This window comes from Eutrema salsugineum, unplaced genomic scaffold (genome assembly GCF_000478725.1).
Source record: "Eutrema salsugineum unplaced genomic scaffold, Eutsalg1_0 scaffold_2, whole genome shotgun sequence".
NCBI classification, from domain to species: domain Eukaryota; kingdom Viridiplantae; phylum Streptophyta; class Magnoliopsida; order Brassicales; family Brassicaceae; genus Eutrema; species Eutrema salsugineum.
The window spans coordinates 6,967,367-6,984,504 of record NW_006256829.1 but is presented as its reverse complement, the minus strand read 5'-3'; the positions used below and the strand labels follow the sequence as shown (position 1 = coordinate 6,984,504).

Genomic DNA, 17,138 nt, shown 5'->3' with positions numbered 1-17,138 from the left:
TTTCTAATTTCTAAAACTCAAAATCTTGTTACAAAAAAAAAATTTTAAAAAAATTTAAAAAAAAAAACTCAAACGATCCGGTAGGTACAAGGAATCATTCATGTATAAGAGGCACTAGCCGGTAGTAAAATCTGAGTCTGTCGGTCTTGAAATCGCCTAAATTTACTCTATTCGTACTCCAAAGATTTCGCGTATCTCGAAAAGTAATGCAAAACAAAATTCACATTTCTGGTAAAAAATAAACAAAAATGCGAATAAGAGAAAGAACAAAAAAATAAAATAATAATAATAATAATAAAGAAGTATTTATTGATAACCTAACTAACAACTAAAAGATGAAAACACGACACCAACTTCTACCTGCATACTAATGTTTCTTCTTTAAATGTTGCAGCTGTCTCCCTTGCCTTTCCCATCTTCCTTCTTTCTCTCTCTCACCCCTCAAATTCAATTCACATTTTTAATACTATTAACTTCAATAATAATAATAATAATAAATCTTTTTCATTATATAGTTTCTTCTCATCTCAGATCTTCTACTATCTTCCTTTCCATTGATCTTCAGATCAAACATCAAGTATTTCTTGTCTCAAATAATCGACACTAGAGCTCATATGGACCAAGATGGTCAAAAAGACGAACCAGAAACGGTGTCGTGTGGCAACAGCAAGTGCAGGAGCAAGATAGTCCCTGGAGATGATCACGATGGAGACGAAAACAGCGGTACGAAGAAAAGAAAGAAGAAGAAATCGCAGAAGACAACAAAACGACGTGAACTAATGTCGTTTAGTGAGCTTCCAGAATACATGAGGGATAACGAATTTATATTGAATTATTACAGAGCTGATTGGTCCATTAGAGATGCTTTCTTCAGCGTCTTCAGTTTCCACAATGAGTCCCTCAACGTTTGGACGTTCGTATCTTTTCTTACAAACTTTCACACTTCTAGCTTTTTCTTTCAATTTTATTTCTTTGAGTATATTGTGTTTGATTCCTGATAAAAAAGTATTATCTATTTTGTTTTGGACAGGCATTTACTTGGTTTCATCTTATTTGTGGGACTAACCGTCGCCAACATTATGCATCACGATAAATTCTTCCCCGTGGTTAGTATCCTTTGATCAATTACCATATGTCTTTACTTTATATATAACAAGATGTTCAGACCGAATCTCAATTTAATCTCTCTAACTAGTTCCACATGCAACCACTAAATTAAGTGGATGTATAGTCGTAGATGCATGTACCTAGCTGGTTTTCATTAACCTTAAACATATGATCTTATTTTCTAATGAATTTTGCAATGATATTCCTGGGTTTTAGTATGATGATTATGAATATCACATTTTAACTGAAAAGATGAATTATAACGTATCTTTGAAATATCTCAGACCAAATTATTATTTTTTAAATATATTTAGTTTTTTTGTTTCTTTATATTTCAAGCAAGTCAACAAACTTTAGTTCTTGGTAATTTCAGAAATCAACTCAATATTAAAACTCTCGGAAAATATAAGAAATCATCCGAGAGACTAGAGATCGACGTGAATTGAAAACGTGAATCATATCCTGATGTTATATTGTTATCAGAGGGCAAAACTTATGAGTTTCCTTTGTGTGTGTGTGTACGTGTGTGTGTGATATATATACTGGTTCTTTAAGGCTAATTAACGATGGTATCAAAATGTTGATGATTGTATAGGATGCAAAGAGTCCAGGGAATGTAACAAGATGGCCATTCTTCGTCTTCTTAGGAGGCTCAATGTTCTGCCTACTCGCAAGCAGCATTTGCCACCTCTTCTGTTGCCACTCCAAAGACCTTAACGTCTTCCTCCTCCGCATAGACTATGCCGGTATCACCGCCATGATCATCACTTCCTTCTTCCCACCAATCTACTACATCTTCCAGTGCACTCCTCGTTGGTACTTCATCTACCTCGCAGGCATCACCTCTATGGGAATCTTCACGATCATCACCCTCTTCACTCCATCACTTTCCTCTCCCAAGTACCGCGGTTTTCGAGCTTTGCTTTTCGCCTCAATGGGGCTGTTCGGGATCGTACCAGCAGTCCATGCGCTAGTGGTCAACTGGGGAAACCCGCAAAGGAACGTGACGCTAGTGTACGAGCTGGCTATGGCAGTATTCTATCTTGTTGGGACAGGGTTTTATGTAGGGAGAGTGCCTGAGAGGCTTAAACCGGGATGGTTTGATCGTGTGGGACATAGTCATCAGATATTCCATGTGTTCGTTGTGTTGGGTGCTTTGTCTCACTATGCAGCTGCTCTCTTGTTCTTGGATTGGCGTGACCATGTTGGTTGTTAAACCATAAATATTTGTAATTCTTTTGACGATCAAAAATATATTATTAGTTTGTTTGTATCACATCAATCACGTGGAAAAAAAATTGTATAACCCATTTTTTTTTAATTGAATTGTCATTCGACGTGTGCTATATTTATTGAATATGATTTTCACAAGTCTATTTCTCTATGAGGTGCTAATTAACGGTAAATCAAATCTTTGCCACTGAATAGTAGTATATCATTATATTGTGGTATATTACTTAGATTATTTGTTTGCTTTTTTTTTTTTAAGCTTGTGTGAGTGTGATTTTGTTTCTTTCAAATGAACTCGTATTTTATTAGCATCCCTAACAAATCATTTGACCCTAATATTATGAAGTATATCAACATTGGCGTATTGATCAAACATGTCAACTTTAGCTTAAATTTTATGTCGGTTTAAAATCGATGCTTAACCAATCCAAACTTGAATAACATGCTTTAAATCGGTTATAGGCTTATAGCAGTATGGGGAGAACCGAGTTAATAATAAATACTCCATTTTTTGGTTTCTTCTTCTAATCGGGTCCTAAAATTAAGTGTATGCTGTAAATACATTAAAATTTAGGGCCATGATAGCTGTTAATTAACGATAGACAATGCCAAATTTCGGAAGAAATTTGAAAAAATTACTTCAGTTTCGGTGAGCTTTTTCCAAAGTAATAAATACTAAATTAATTTCATTAGCCTCTTATTAGTCTTCGGTTTCCTTCCCTAGTATGATTTTTTCCATATCTTGCCTTATGTTTTACCTTAAATGGTTTTATTTGTGAGACTTGGATTCTCTAATTTAATAATTTCTAAGGAATTAATGAAAAAATAGTATTAGAAAATCTTTTCTTCTCTCATACATGAATATACAGCCCCCAAAGGTGGTGATCATCCTCTTATCCTAAGAAACTAGAAAACAGAATTCAAAATGAAACATTCATATTTTGGTTCAATGAAATTCTCTCAAGCTCCATCTCTTCTTCTTCTTCTTCTTGTCATTCTCCTCTTTTATCAACATCACTCTTCTCCAAACCTAAACTCCAAAACTCTCTCCAGTTTTGCCTATGCTATATCTCTCGCACCTTCTCCTTCACCGTCTCTATCCATGAGGTTTAGCATTCCTTCATCAAACTTCACATTAATTTCGAGTGCTGATCACAAGGTACATATATGTTGTTTCGGTGATGGAGTAGGGTTCATTTTGTTTTGTTTTTTTTTTCAATACTAGGCATTTGATTTGTTTTAAATATATAATTGGTTTTGATAAGAAAGAAAAGAAGAGGAATAGAATAGAGGAAGGTTTAGCGAAATCAAGAGCGGCCATACGTGAAGCCGTGAGGTCAAAGAAGTATGCATCGGAGAAGGAAGAAACTTTTGTTCCTCGTGGAGCTGTTTACAGAAACGCTTATGCATTTCATCAGTAAGTTTCTATCCCTTTTTTCTCCGATCCGTTTCTCTCTTTCCTCTATCTCTGTTTTATTTTTTTACTTTGTTCATTTTCCACCAAAAGTTTTTTAATTTTTTTTATAGTTAGTACTTAGTAATAATTAATAAGATTTGACCAATAAAAACTAAATAATATGATAGTTAAGTGTAAAACTACATCAACTATATATTGACAGAAGAAATATCAAAGATTCCAAGTGGATGTTTTGGACGAAAAGACCAATGGGTCTAACTTTAAGCTAAAATTAGTGCATTTTGTAACTTTATTAGTTCAGTTTTAAATAATTGTCGTTTTATTACAACAGGAGTATCAATTTTCATTTAATTAATGACCCATTATTCTCTCCTTAGTTCCTATTTGGATTTCAAAAGATAAATTTAAAATTTAAACTAAATTACTAAACTAACAATATGTGCTTAAGTTCAGATGAAACAAATGATCCTGTCTCTTAAGAATTCATAACCAAAATATTCATAAAAGTTGAAATTTATCAATAGAAATTCGTTTCACTTTTCGATTTTCTTGGTATTTACTCGTTTGCTTTGGGAAACGAAGCGATTGGATTTGGCTATAAGTATAATTTTTTCTCGCCTCTTAAAATTCTACATCTCGTTAGATCCGAGACCGAGAGTGATCTACGTATTTATACTAATATACTGTAGTTCTTTCTTTTTCTTAAGTAAATACATTAATTTTTTTTCTTATATTCACACGAAAATGAAGTTTCTTCAAATCTTGATGCAACTTATACCTCTATTAATAAGTACGTAAACTTCATTCGATTTATTTACACATTTATAGGCTAATTGGTCGTTGTATTTAATATATAATTTAATTTAAGAGTTTGATATATTATATATAGTCAACGTATCTATGAAATACTACTACTATGCACAATAATCGGCGGGTAAAGAAACGTAGGGAACACTTAAAGCCTGCTTTGGGATTTGTAGTCACATCCGATCCCTATGTTTTCTTCGAATTACAACCTTATTATACTTTTCTTATCGACTTTTAAATTAGATTTCTTTGCACGTTGCTAAAATAAAATTACTATTCCCATTTAGTTTATTAAATTTAATTACTCTCAATAGTCAGTACATAAGAATTATCAATGTAAATAAAGAAGAAAATTTTATATTCTATGAACTAATTACGCAAGCCAATTCTAGCACTTAATTTTTTTTAATGAAAATTGGTGCAGAAGCCATATAGAGATGGAGAAGAAATTCAAAGTGTGGGTGTACAGAGAAGGAGAGCCACCGTTAGTTCACATGGGTCCAGTGAAAGGCATATACAGCATCGAAGGCCAATTCGTGGACGAGATGGAGAGAGAGATGAGCCCATTCGCGGCTAGCCACCCGGAAGAAGCTCACGTCTTCCTCCTCCCGGTCAGCATTACCAACATCGTTCATTACGTCTACCGGCCACTCGTGACCTACTCGAGAAAACAACTTCACCAAGTGTTTCTTGACTACGTCAATGTCGTGGCTCACAAGTATCCTTATTGGAATTCAAGCCTTGGAGCCGACCATTTCTTCGTTTCTTGCCATGATTGGGTAATGTCGTGGCTCACAAGTATCCTTTATTGGAATACAAGGTTATATATTTGTTATATAATACAGGAATTTGGGAACGGGATGGGACTTGTTCTTGTCATGTTTATACTACTAAAGCGTAACATTTATTAAACGTCTTGCAGGCACCAGACGTCTCGGAAGCGAATCCGGAGATGTTGAAAAACATGATAAGAGTTCTCTGCAACGCCAACATATCAGAAGGTTTCTTGCCCCAAAGAGATGTCTCAATCCCGGAGATCAATATCCCTGGGGGCCACCTAGGCCCACCTCGATTATCCCGGTCTTCCGGCCATGACCGGCCCATCCTTGCTTTCTTCGCAGGCGGCTCACACGGCCCTATCCGCAAGGTTCTACTGACGCATTGGAAAGACAAAGACGAAGAGGTCCAAGTCCACGAGTACTTAGCCCACAAGAAAGACTACTTCAAGCTCATGGCCAAGGCAAAGTTCTGTCTCTGTCCTAGTGGCTACGAAGTAGCTAGCCCTCGAGTCGTTTCAGCCATTAACTTAGGCTGTGTCCCTGTCATCATCTCTGATCACTACGCCTTGCCCTTCTCAGACGTTCTTGATTGGAGCAAGTTCACCATTCATGTTCCCTCTGACAAGATCCCGGAAATCAAAACTATACTAAAGAGCGTGTCATGGAGACGCTACTTGGTGTTGCAGAGAAGGGTTTTGCAGGTCCAGAGACATTTCGTGATCAATAGACCCTCACAACCCTTTGATATGCTTCGAATGCTTCTTCACTCCGTTTGGTTGAGAAGGCTAAACCTGAGGTTGCCTATGTGATTCTACATATGTACTCTTTTTTTTTTTTAAGTATCTTCTTTAGGGTCCAATAAATATTGGTATACAACAGAAACGAGAACAGTACAACATTGAAAAGTAGCTACAACAATAACCAACTGTTTACATGTAAAATTATAACCTTATAACGGTTTTGAGACTGTTTCGGTTCCATGAATACTAGCTAAGAGATTTTTCATAACTCAACTTCAATCAGATGTAATCGCTTGGCCTCTGAAGGCATCTTGTCCAACTCAAAAGTGACCAAACCAGAGGAGGCATCGTACTCAAATGCAATCTCATTTGACTCAACAACGCATCTCTTAGGCTTCACCGATGAGTAAGGCTATATTACCACAACCTTTGACTTCCATAACCACTTTCACCTTCTCAGCGTCATATTTAAGTCCTTGTATAGCTCCTCCCGAATTGTACATGTTTACAAGACCGAGTGGAGCAAATGAGACACCATCCGTAGCCAGATTACTTATCGGGCTCACAGTGAAGATCTCGTGCTCGCAGATTTTCAATGAGATTGTGAGAGACGCATTGTATGGCATAACAGTGAGTTCGCCTCTGCTCTGGGAGTAAACAGCACAGTCTCCATTCCAGGTTGATGGATCAGTAGAGGCCTCGGATATCAAATGCACATCACGGCCACGAATGGAGCCAGTGAGGCAATCAGTTTTTGTCTGGTGGAAGACGTTTTTCCTTTCCGTGCTACTCCAAGCTGCTCCTTGGCAATTATACACGCCAAGGACTCCAGTGTATTTGTTCATGTTCCATATCTTTAGCAAGCTGTGAAAAAACAAAACAATGCATAAATAAGAATAAAGAGCAATCAAAAACACAGTTTAGACTCTTCTTTATTAGCCAGTCTTGCTTACCTGACACCATCGCGGGCAGGATCAGCGAACAAACAATCACGGGTTGGTCTACCAGGTAAACGGGCACGAAGGATCGACCCATCAGGCAACACAAGCTTCTTTAGAAGATCAAAGTTGTGCTTTCCAGGAGCATCACTACTCACCAAGAAACAGATACAACAGAATATGTAACAGTGTAAGTTCCAAACCAATAGTCATATGGTTAAAGTGAAATAAATTGGAATGAATGTTGAGAGAGATGTGCACCTAACATAGATTGGTCCACCACTAATGGCCCTAGCAGAGGCATGGTACTCTGCTGCAGGGTGCACGGAATGGAACATGTCCCAGTCAGGCTGCATAAACTCACCCAAGAACACACTGTTGTATGCAACCGAGGCAATGTGGATGGTATGAGACACCGGATCTCGCGGATAGAAATCATCTGATGCTCTAATCACAGCTGCTTGCTTCGAGCTGCATCATCGAAGTTTCAATTTTATGTCCATTTCCTGATTTTACTCAATCAAACATAAAAGATAATGTAAGACTTACCAGTAGAGAGCATCAGTATTGTGGCTCATACAAGCGATGCAGCCATTGTCTGGGAAGTTCTTCGCAACAGAGGAATCAAGAGCTTGATGATACTGACGCGTTAACTCGACCCGACCACCTAACCCACCACCCAAAGTCTCCAATATACACTGCACATCCACTTTCACACCGTCCACACCAGCAGCAGCCAAGTAACTATGAAGCTCGTTGTAGAATCTATACACATTCTTTGGGTTAACCAAACCCAAACCTTGAACCGCCATAACATCCGTCTTCCACGTCGGCTCATTCTCCGCCACACCCTTTGACACCATCGGATACTTCATCGAAGATCCGAATTCCTCCCCGGGTCGAACCCCGCCCCAATAACCCGTAATTGCGTGCCACACGTACACGTATTCTAGACCGTATTTCTCCTTGGCGATATCGACAATGTTCTTAATCCCTGATTTTGGATCATCCTTGTCCTGGAACTTTGCATTTTCCTTGATCCCGGTTAACCGGGAAACCGATTTGTCGTCTTCGTTCCCGATCGGGTCAAGATCAGTCTCAACGGATTGCCAACCGTCGTCGATGATGACGAATTTCGGCGGCGTATCGCCGGCGGTGAGAGATTGAAGCCCAGCTTCGACGCCTTCTTGAGTAACCTCTTGGTAAAACGCGTCCCAAGTGCACCACCCAAAGTAGTCAACGATCCCTGGAAGCTTCTTCTCGTGACGTTGACGGAAACTCTTCAGATGCAACTTAACGGTGTGGATAGCTTCCGTTATCGTTTTGAACGGATCTGTGCCGGCGTGGATATACAGAGAGTGAGTAAACGACGACCGTTTAGTATCGGCGTCGCCGCTTTCTAAACAGAGCTCCACCTCGTCGTTAACGTTTCCTTGGAGACACGAACGGAAAGATCCCTCGATTAACGGCAAGAAAACGGTGTAAAGTTTCCGGTTGCTCTCGACGCCGTCTACGCCGTCAGGCTCGAGGTGGGACCCATCGTTTGACTCGACCAATAGGAATTGCGTTTCTAAGGGAATATCCCGGCCCTGTTGGCCCATTCTTTGGGCCATCCACCAGAGCTTGAACCTGAAACAAGCCATGAACCGGGAATCGTGGAGTGTACCGATCGGTACGATGTGGTTACTCGATTCTTTGTCGAATTCAGCTCCGACGAAGACTCCTTCGACCGGCCCGGCCTCCGATGCTGATGTTGCGATGACATTGTCTGGTAAACCGGTTAGAACCGTACGGTTTTTGATGATTAGATTGCCGTGGGAGATTCGAACCGCCGGTTTAATCGTCATCTCTTCTTCTTCTTCTTCCTTTTCTCTGTACCTCCTCTTGAACGGCGAGGCTGCCTCGCTTCTCTATAATATCAGAAAGAACAAAAAAGATTGAAATCTCAAATAGTTTTAAGAAAAAAAATAGTTTCTATCAGAGATAGATCCAGAGTTAGCAGATCAAAAGTCAAATTTATCAATCTGTTATAAAAGAGATCCAGAGAAAAACAGTACCTTATAAGAATAGAATTGAAATCCTCGAGAAGATGAACAATGCCTGCGATATCCAAGACATGGAGAAAAAAGTAAAATAATGTTGTTAGCCGCAAAATCTGGAATCTGAAAAACGAATATGAAGAGAATGATTCACTGCAATACCAGAAGACGCAGAAGGGTGAATACGAAGCTCTGATGCGAGAATGCGAGCTTGAGGTTTCGATTTCAATGGCAGAGCAGAAGAGGAGAATCGATATGTTAAAGAAAGAAACAGAGGATGAACCCTTTTTATACCGTGAATCCCACTGTAACACCCATGTGACGCCATTTTTTTTCTTTTTGCTCTCTCTCTCTTTCTCGTTTCTGAGTTTTTACAAGTTTCTCGGAGTCTTCAAACTCTTTATCCGATTCCACCGTATTTTAATTTTTTTTTTTCGTATTTTAATATTTCTAATCATGTGGAAAGATAATACAGTAATAAATAAAAAGTTTCTATTTTAAATATTTTTTCCCTAATCGAGATATTAGACCATGAACATCTCTTAAAAATAAATATTATTATTTTAATCAGTATTTTATGTAAAAGTAGAGAAGACGTCGTTTATATTAGAACACATAAGAGACGTTTTTAAAACATGTGGATACATATGATTGGTTTTTCGATATGGAGAAAAAAAATTATTTTTTTCTTCCTCACCTTTTTCCTGACACATGTTTCATTATTATTTTTTCCATTTTAATAAAAAATATTAAAAAAATTATTAGGAAATCCAGTTGAGTTTCAACAATATTCATGCTCTTAGTAACACGTCTCCGTTTCTTGTTTCTTTCGTATTAGGCAAGACTGCAAGTAATCTCAGACTTACAAATTTTGTTTTAAAATTATTTATTTTTTCCATATCGTAAGCAGATTCATCCCGTTGATAATCTACGTAGTATTTTTTTTTGTTTTCAATTTCCAAATTCTGCAAGCAAAATGTTGTGTTGTAGGGTGCTATCGACAAATTACTGACACTAGAAAAACGATAGCTTCAAAGATTTAAACATCTTTCAAATTGACATCCTAAGAAATAAGATAAAACCTTTAACAAAAAAAAAAGAAATAAGATAAAACAATATTAGGTTTGACCGTTGACAAGTTAAAAGGAAGGATGAGGTTACCACGTAGGATATATGCTGTAACTCATTGGGTTTCAGGAAGTTCCTATTGGCCCGCGTGTTGAAAAAAAAGCCAGAGATTTTTTAAGAATTCAAAGATATTTTTCCACGACCGTATTACGTGTCATCGTGTCAGCGGATTATCGATATTATCACGAGACGAAATAATATTTATTTAACACAAAAATCTAAAATAGAAGTTTTCTTTTAACTTGTAACCTAATACGTAGTTTTATGGATTTATCATTGTATAAAATGATATTGACATCTATAAATCTATATGGTTATAACTTATAACTTACTTCTGATAGTGTCTACATATTAGTATTGATACAATTTTTTTTATGTTACTAGCTATTGCTACTATCTTATTTAATGGTGAACAAAAATTCCTAAAGAAAAATTTGATTTGTTACCAAAAGAATTGAAAAAACAGATTTCTTCAATCAGGAAGAAGCACATCACGGAAAAACAATGTATCAATATTTAAGAATAATATTTGAATGTGAAATTTGGATATTGTTTTATTAATCGATTTAACGGAATGAAACAGATCAAAACAACAATACAAACACACACAAAAATAGACTGACATCACCTTGTTCACCAGATATCGGTGATTGTGGCTAAATTACTAATATTAAAAGATATATATTATCAATATTGTAAAACCGCATAGCGTCATACAAGTGGCTAAATTATCTTTGCAGTTCAACTTGCTACAACAGATATCGGTGATTGTGGCATTGTGCGGCTGCATGGGCCCATTATTTTGTAGAAAATGTCACTTTATCAAATAAAATAGAGAGAGGGTAACTCACGAAAATGAATAATTTGATCTTTCCTTTTTTTCCCTTCTGTATTTTGTTCCCTATAGATAATACTCTGATAGCTACAGAAAATGAAATATTCGGCGATGAATGATTCGCTTGCAACGAATGATTTGTTAAGAGTGTGATTGGGAAAGCAAATCAATTTGTATTTATTTTTAATTTTTGTATAACAACTTGAATTTATTTTCTTATGAGAATATAAAAGTTAGAAAATCGCCCAAATTGGATCCAATGGTTCGCCTCATACATGACTTGGGCGATAGGGGATTGTCAGAGACATTTTTTTTTTAATCTGATTTCTGAAAATCCGCACATAAAAAATATAGGGTACGCAATTCTATACATTGATTATTGCTAAAAATCAGAATAAAATGTTCGGTTTACGAAAACGGACGAGACAAAATGTTTATTCAGCAAAAATGGATCTCTCTCGGTTGAGGTGAGAATGACGAGAGAGAACCCGATTATAGTGGTGAGTAAGTGACCTAGCTTGCCATCGCTTACACATATCGTGAATCTCAAGTCTCGCGGGTTTGTATATATGTTTTCTAATCGCCTTAATTAGTTTTTTAACAAAAAATATTCCAAAATAGCCACTTTTTGCATTAATTAAATAGTGGTCCTTAGCATATTATATTTATCCAAGTGGTCCGGAAATATTTTAATACGGAAGCCACTTATAAGTTTAAAAATAAAAATCGCTTCTTAAATCTCGATTCATGTAAAATAACACGGAATAATTAGATTTAACACAAAAGCAATTAGTTTCAAACGTTTAAGCAGACAACGTAACCAATAATATTAATACATAGTGTTCATAAGCAAACAACGCACACACAACTTAAGTTTTTAAGTCAGATAGAGAGTATATATATATGGCTCGAGATTAAAAGGACGACACACAGATTCATAAAGACAAACTAAAGGACCACGAAGTAGGTCATAGTAGATTGGTGATGTGATTGCAAATCCTGATGAATCAATCGATGACCAAAGACATAATCTTTTCCTGAAGATTTGGCTGGATCGGCTGCACTCTGAATCCAAACTGCGCATCATGATCTCTCATCATCATTCCTCTCGCATTGCTAGCTATAGCCATCTCTTGCTGTTGCTGCAATTACCAAACCATATCTATTACATCTCAAAACGGAAACATAATCATACGCTATTAAGGTCTGTATGAATATATGACTATTATTTGTACATACCAGCTGGAAATTGAGTTGCCGGTTCTCCTCCACCATCATTTTCTCCTGCCAAAAAAATGTTTGATCTAAGCATTAATACATGTTTACAATCCGAAAGCTAAATGGTAAAGTATATTAATCGGTTATGTGCTCACATTTCTCCTCTTTGTCATGAGGAACTCCATCTGAGCCAAACAGACAAAATTAAGAGTCAATTGTGATTTTTGATAATATACACATAATATACATGTTTAAGAGTTTATGTAGCGATGTATACATGCCTGGTGCTCTCGGACTTTGTCTAGTCCGTGTTCAATGGCATGCTCTACGGCCATCAGGTTTTTTAAGTTGAGAGACTGTATATCCTCCCCTTTCAAATGCCTGTATTCACAATTTCTATGCATTTCATATTTATGTTGATATATATTTCAACATCATTTTTATCAAATGTTTATATATACATGTGTAAAGATATGGCAGTGAAGGGTGAAGGATATTGACCTGAGCTCCAATTGTAAGCTATCATTCTCTTTTTTGATCCTATCAATCTCATTGCTGAGGTTCTTGAGACCAAAATTATTCAGCATATGAGTTAGATGAGCAATACTGGGTTTTAAGAATTTAGATCAAACATAAAGTTCACTTATATATACACGAAAGATAAATATGTCTGAAAAATATTGAAGAAACAGATCTGGTTACCCAAGAAAAGTTTTCATGTTTCATGCAGAACACTATATGTGTATATATATATGTATATGTATATATACATACACTTAAATACTATTATTAGGCAGTGACTTAAATGGTATACAACCCTCTGTATGTTTATTACTGTAAAGAGATATATCTCATTTGTGAGAACTAAACCTACGATTGTCAGAGCTAATTAATTAATAATATATAATATTTGAATTAAAAACCTATTTAACAGTACTTTCCCAGATTTCAATAGTTTTCAAAGCCACAAATGTAAATCAGTAAAACTGTTCAGACATTCTCAGTAATATCACATCCCAGATTTTCTCTCAGCGACCCCATAACCTAAACAACTGAATTACTTTATGGATCTAACTCGTTTAAGATTTAGTCTTGGTGGTTTCATAACGCAGTTGGTGGATACTGGATACATGTTTAGATATACTCTAGAATATATTCAAGATCTTACCAATTACGCACGAATAAAGAAAACCAAAAGGAAAGAAGAGAATAACTTCCATGTTTTGTGGCTCCATGTCTTATTGAGTACAAGAGAATCAATAAAGAGGCTTGGAAGGCTACAAACACAAAGAAACCTTTGTAGATCTGCATCTAGGGTTCGAGGTTTTTCTTTTTGACATATTTTAGGCAAAGAAAATTAAATTACCCCGTTTTACGATATTTAGCACAGAATATTTGTTTTTGAGACAAAACACTATAGTAGATCTGCGTCTAGGGTTCAAGATGCAATGGTCTTTTGACATGTTTTTGGCAAAGAAATTGAAAACCCATTTCACGATTTTGGCCATAGAATATTTTTGAGACAAAAGAAACTTTAATTAGATGATGAATAAAGAGAGAGAGAGAGAGAGAGAGAGAGAGAGAGAGAGTACCTCATGCTTAGCATCCCATAGTTTCTTGCCAGATAGCTTCTGGTATTGGTCCAACATAGCACCAAAATCCATGGACGGACAACAATAATCAGTCATCTTACCATTACTTGCAAAGATTATGAGAGCAACTTTTGCATCACAAAGAACTGTAATCTCTTTCGCCTTCTTCACCAACCCATTCCTCCTCTTTGAGAACGTCACAACTCTGTTGTTTGCGTTCTCTATCCTCTTTATCTCTATCTTCCCTCTTCCCATCTTTCTCTCTCTATCACTTAACTCTCTTTCTCAATTTTAGGGTTTGCTATGAAATTGTTCAGATGTGGAGGAGAGGATATGTCGTTTATATGAAGAAGAAGAAGTAAAGGAGGAGAATTGATCTCAAAGGAACATTGATGAGAGAGAGAAAGTGTTTGATTAAGCTATAGGTGAAGAGAGACTTTTGACAGTTTGGGATGGAAAACAAAGCTACTTTCTTGATGGCACAGTCATGGAAGGCTTGTTTTTGTGCTTCTCTTATTACACATAGTCATAGCCAACTCTATTCTCTCTCCTTTTGAAGTAACGTAATAAAATAAAGTTGAAACAAAATTAGATAATTTACTTAACACTCTTTGCATATGATTGATGTTTATTGCTTTCATTTGATTTGATAATCTCTGTCTCTGTCTCTTGATAGGTTAAAGTGTCGTTTTTTAACCCTTGGTCTCTTCGTAGTATGTTTTCTTCAATGTACTGTAGATAAAGATTAATTTGAATTTCTTTTAAGTAATGTAGAAAGGTTAATCTTCATATGAATCATCTTGCAAAAACTATATTGTCTATCTAACAAATTGACCCTAAATTAACTGGAAGCAACATAACGTTTTGCAACTTTGTAGAATTTAAACCAAAAGCTACTGTAGAAATAAGTCGCCATACTTTTTTTTACAGGTTCTACTTTGGTAATTCCAAGACTTGCTATTTCAAGGACTCTATGTTATATATAGGTCTTATCGAATATCGTAGCTACACTATATTAATCAAACTCAAAACAAATTAAATTATTAAAATATATGAAGATATCATGTTGTGTATGAAATGAAATAAATGTATTTAAAGTTAAATCCAGATTGATAAGAAAGATAGAAAAAATGGCAGGAAACAGTTCAATTACCGAAGACTACATGTACTCTGGTATAGCCATTGGAAGTTATCATGCTTAAGGTATTAAGGAAGAAATGTAATTGGTTGTTGAAAACAAAACAAGTTTTATGGTTTTTCTAAAATCACGTCAATCAGACACGTGTCAAGTTCTTGTTGAAGTTTGTGGTATTATGCTGTCACACTTTGTGAGTTATAGATCATTTATGTGAGATATTGGCGCTAACCAAAGAACAATCCGGTGTCTACCATCTAAAACTTTTAAACGAGATGACGTAATTTTATGCTATCTAAACGTTTACTAGCTTAAAAAATAATCATCTACCTGAAAATTTCGGATTGTCATTAATAGTTTCAGATAGATTCCGAGAAAGAAAATCGAGAGAAACGCGAATAAGTGTGAGCTAGTGAAATTTACGTATAAGAGGTGAAAGTAATCAAGCAATTCCGGGTTTGAAACCGAAATAGTTTTATGTCGCGAATTGTTAGTCTGTTAGCTTAGGTTAACGATCGAGGTATCATTTTGGTAAAGTTTAAGAAAATTTGGTACCTTAACCTTTAATGAGATATTACGAGCATTCTTTTGGCATCATCCCTTGTACTTATTTCAACCAATGGTGAATTTTTGTGGGTTACGTCTCTACCGAAACAGAAACGTACCATATTGATATAAATTGAACTTGTAGATCAACTATACTTTTTATAAACTTAGGTTCACAATCGGTTAATGTTTTGCATTCGTGAGTGATTGAAAATGTAACGAAAAATAAACAACCTGAATCAAGAGAATGAAAATATTCCATGAAAAAAATATGATGATCTATGGATATGGACAAACGAATCTTATTTTTATAACCGAGTAATCATATATCAAACACACATATTACTAATATTAAAACTTGTCGAAAGCCATAATTGATTCGCCACGTAAAAGCGTCAAATTATGACCAGAGAGACGAGTCTTAATTATTCCCACAAAGAATATGAAAACACATGACTATGATGAAACTCACGTACGTCTAACAAAGCTGAAACAAATTAGACATACATATTGATTTAACTCAATATCTCTCTCAAGTCTAATGAAATTTAAAAGAGAGCAACAAGAGCAGAAAGAAAGGCGACCAAAACAGATGCACCACCTAACGAAGAAGCAGCACCACTTCCAGCCGGAGGTGTAGTAGTAGTGGTCCCGGTAGGACCAGAAGGTGTAGTGGTCCCGGCTCCTGGGGTGGTGGAGTTGGTGCCTCCGGCACCAGGTGCTGGGGTGGTAGAACCGCCACGGCTTCCTCCACCACCAGCAGCGACTACATCGATGGCAAGTTTTTGACCAAAGCGGCAATGGTCACCGACGGTGCAGATGAAGTATTGTGGTCCGGTGGTGTTTAGCATGATTTTGACCGGAGGAATCGTCATGTGACTGATTGGTTTCTCTTTCTCGCAGTTTTCATATGCATCTTTTGTTACAACTGCCACATCATGTCTCCCAGCAGCGAAATCAAATTCTGTGTGATCATAATCATACACAAAAAATTGTTATCATAACAATAAAATGAAAAAAAAAAATGCACATATATATAGTCAGAGTCTTTCAGATTTGATCTCTGCGTGACCTATGCCTTTATTCAAAAAAAAGTGTGAACTATTAACATCAGTGTGTGCAAACGCACTTGATCTTTTTGTTTTTTTATAACAAATCTATTCAACAAAAATAGAAACAAAGACATAACAATCACCGACACGTACTTAATATGGACTGAAACAGAACACAAAGTACATATGAAACTCACCGAGCTCGTCGCCGACACGGAAAGTTTTACCGGCAGCCCAGTTAGTATAGAACTCGAGCTCGGTAGGTCTTATCCATTCCGTATCATCACCGACATCGTAGTCCTCTGCGAAAACAACCGCAGCGAAAACCAAAACCATAAACGTCACCGTTTTGAAAACTCCGGTCATTTTTGTGTTTGTGTTGAAACAACTCAGGTCACCCCCCTTCTTTTAATTTCTTTTCTTGGTTGATAACTTGATATGTCGTCTATAGAAAAGATATTTAATGACCCCTTTGATTTTTCTTTTGTGTCTTGTGGCTCAAAAGTCGTAAAGGAGAGACTTATTATATATATAGGGACACAGAGAGAGGTTCTTAAGGGGTCATTGACGCAAGA

The 17,138-nt window shown here is 36.4% G+C and overlaps 5 protein-coding genes across 5 annotated transcripts; 2 read left to right on the top strand and 3 right to left on the bottom strand.

The window, feature by feature from the left end:
* Positions 1–439: 439 nt before the first annotated feature.
* On the top strand, positions 440–2,455 carry LOC18018445 (heptahelical transmembrane protein 1). The gene is made up of 3 exons (XM_006400531.2): positions 440–913; positions 1,031–1,106; positions 1,703–2,455. The coding sequence occupies exons 1-3, from the start codon at positions 615–617 to the stop codon at positions 2,321–2,323; spliced, it is 996 nt and encodes a 331-aa protein (XP_006400594.1). The 5' UTR covers positions 440–614; the 3' UTR covers positions 2,324–2,455.
* Positions 2,456–3,262: 807 nt separating this feature from the next.
* On the top strand, positions 3,263–6,149 carry LOC18018444 (probable glycosyltransferase At5g20260). Its single transcript, XM_006400530.2, has 4 exons — positions 3,263–3,496; positions 3,603–3,754; positions 4,986–5,340; positions 5,484–6,149. The coding sequence occupies exons 1-4, from the start codon at positions 3,263–3,265 to the stop codon at positions 6,147–6,149; spliced, it is 1,407 nt and encodes a 468-aa protein (XP_006400593.2).
* Positions 6,150–6,203: 54 nt separating this feature from the next.
* On the bottom strand, positions 6,204–9,449 carry LOC18018443 (probable galactinol--sucrose galactosyltransferase 6). The gene is given in 7 exon segments (XM_006400529.2): positions 6,204–6,490; positions 6,492–6,944; positions 7,034–7,168; positions 7,280–7,489; positions 7,568–8,928; positions 9,076–9,134; positions 9,220–9,449. Coding segments are annotated over 7 exon segments (2,532 nt in total). The 5' UTR covers positions 9,386–9,449; the 3' UTR covers positions 6,204–6,342.
* A 2,382-nt stretch (positions 9,450–11,831) lies between these two features.
* On the bottom strand, positions 11,832–14,218 carry LOC18018442 (floral homeotic protein PISTILLATA). Its single transcript, XM_006400528.2, has 6 exons — positions 13,831–14,218; positions 12,740–12,801; positions 12,520–12,619; positions 12,394–12,423; positions 12,260–12,304; positions 11,832–12,162 (listed from the first exon to the last, which is right to left on the bottom strand). The coding sequence occupies exons 1-6, from the start codon at positions 14,083–14,085 to the stop codon at positions 12,028–12,030; spliced, it is 627 nt and encodes a 208-aa protein (XP_006400591.1). The 5' UTR covers positions 14,086–14,218; the 3' UTR covers positions 11,832–12,027.
* Positions 14,219–15,797: 1,579 nt separating this feature from the next.
* On the bottom strand, positions 15,798–17,073 carry LOC18018441 (umecyanin). The gene is made up of 2 exons (XM_006400527.2): positions 16,761–17,073; positions 15,798–16,475 (listed from the first exon to the last, which is right to left on the bottom strand). The coding sequence occupies exons 1-2, from the start codon at positions 16,927–16,929 to the stop codon at positions 16,060–16,062; spliced, it is 585 nt and encodes a 194-aa protein (XP_006400590.1). The 5' UTR covers positions 16,930–17,073; the 3' UTR covers positions 15,798–16,059.
* Between the last annotated feature and the right edge of the window lie 65 nt (positions 17,074–17,138).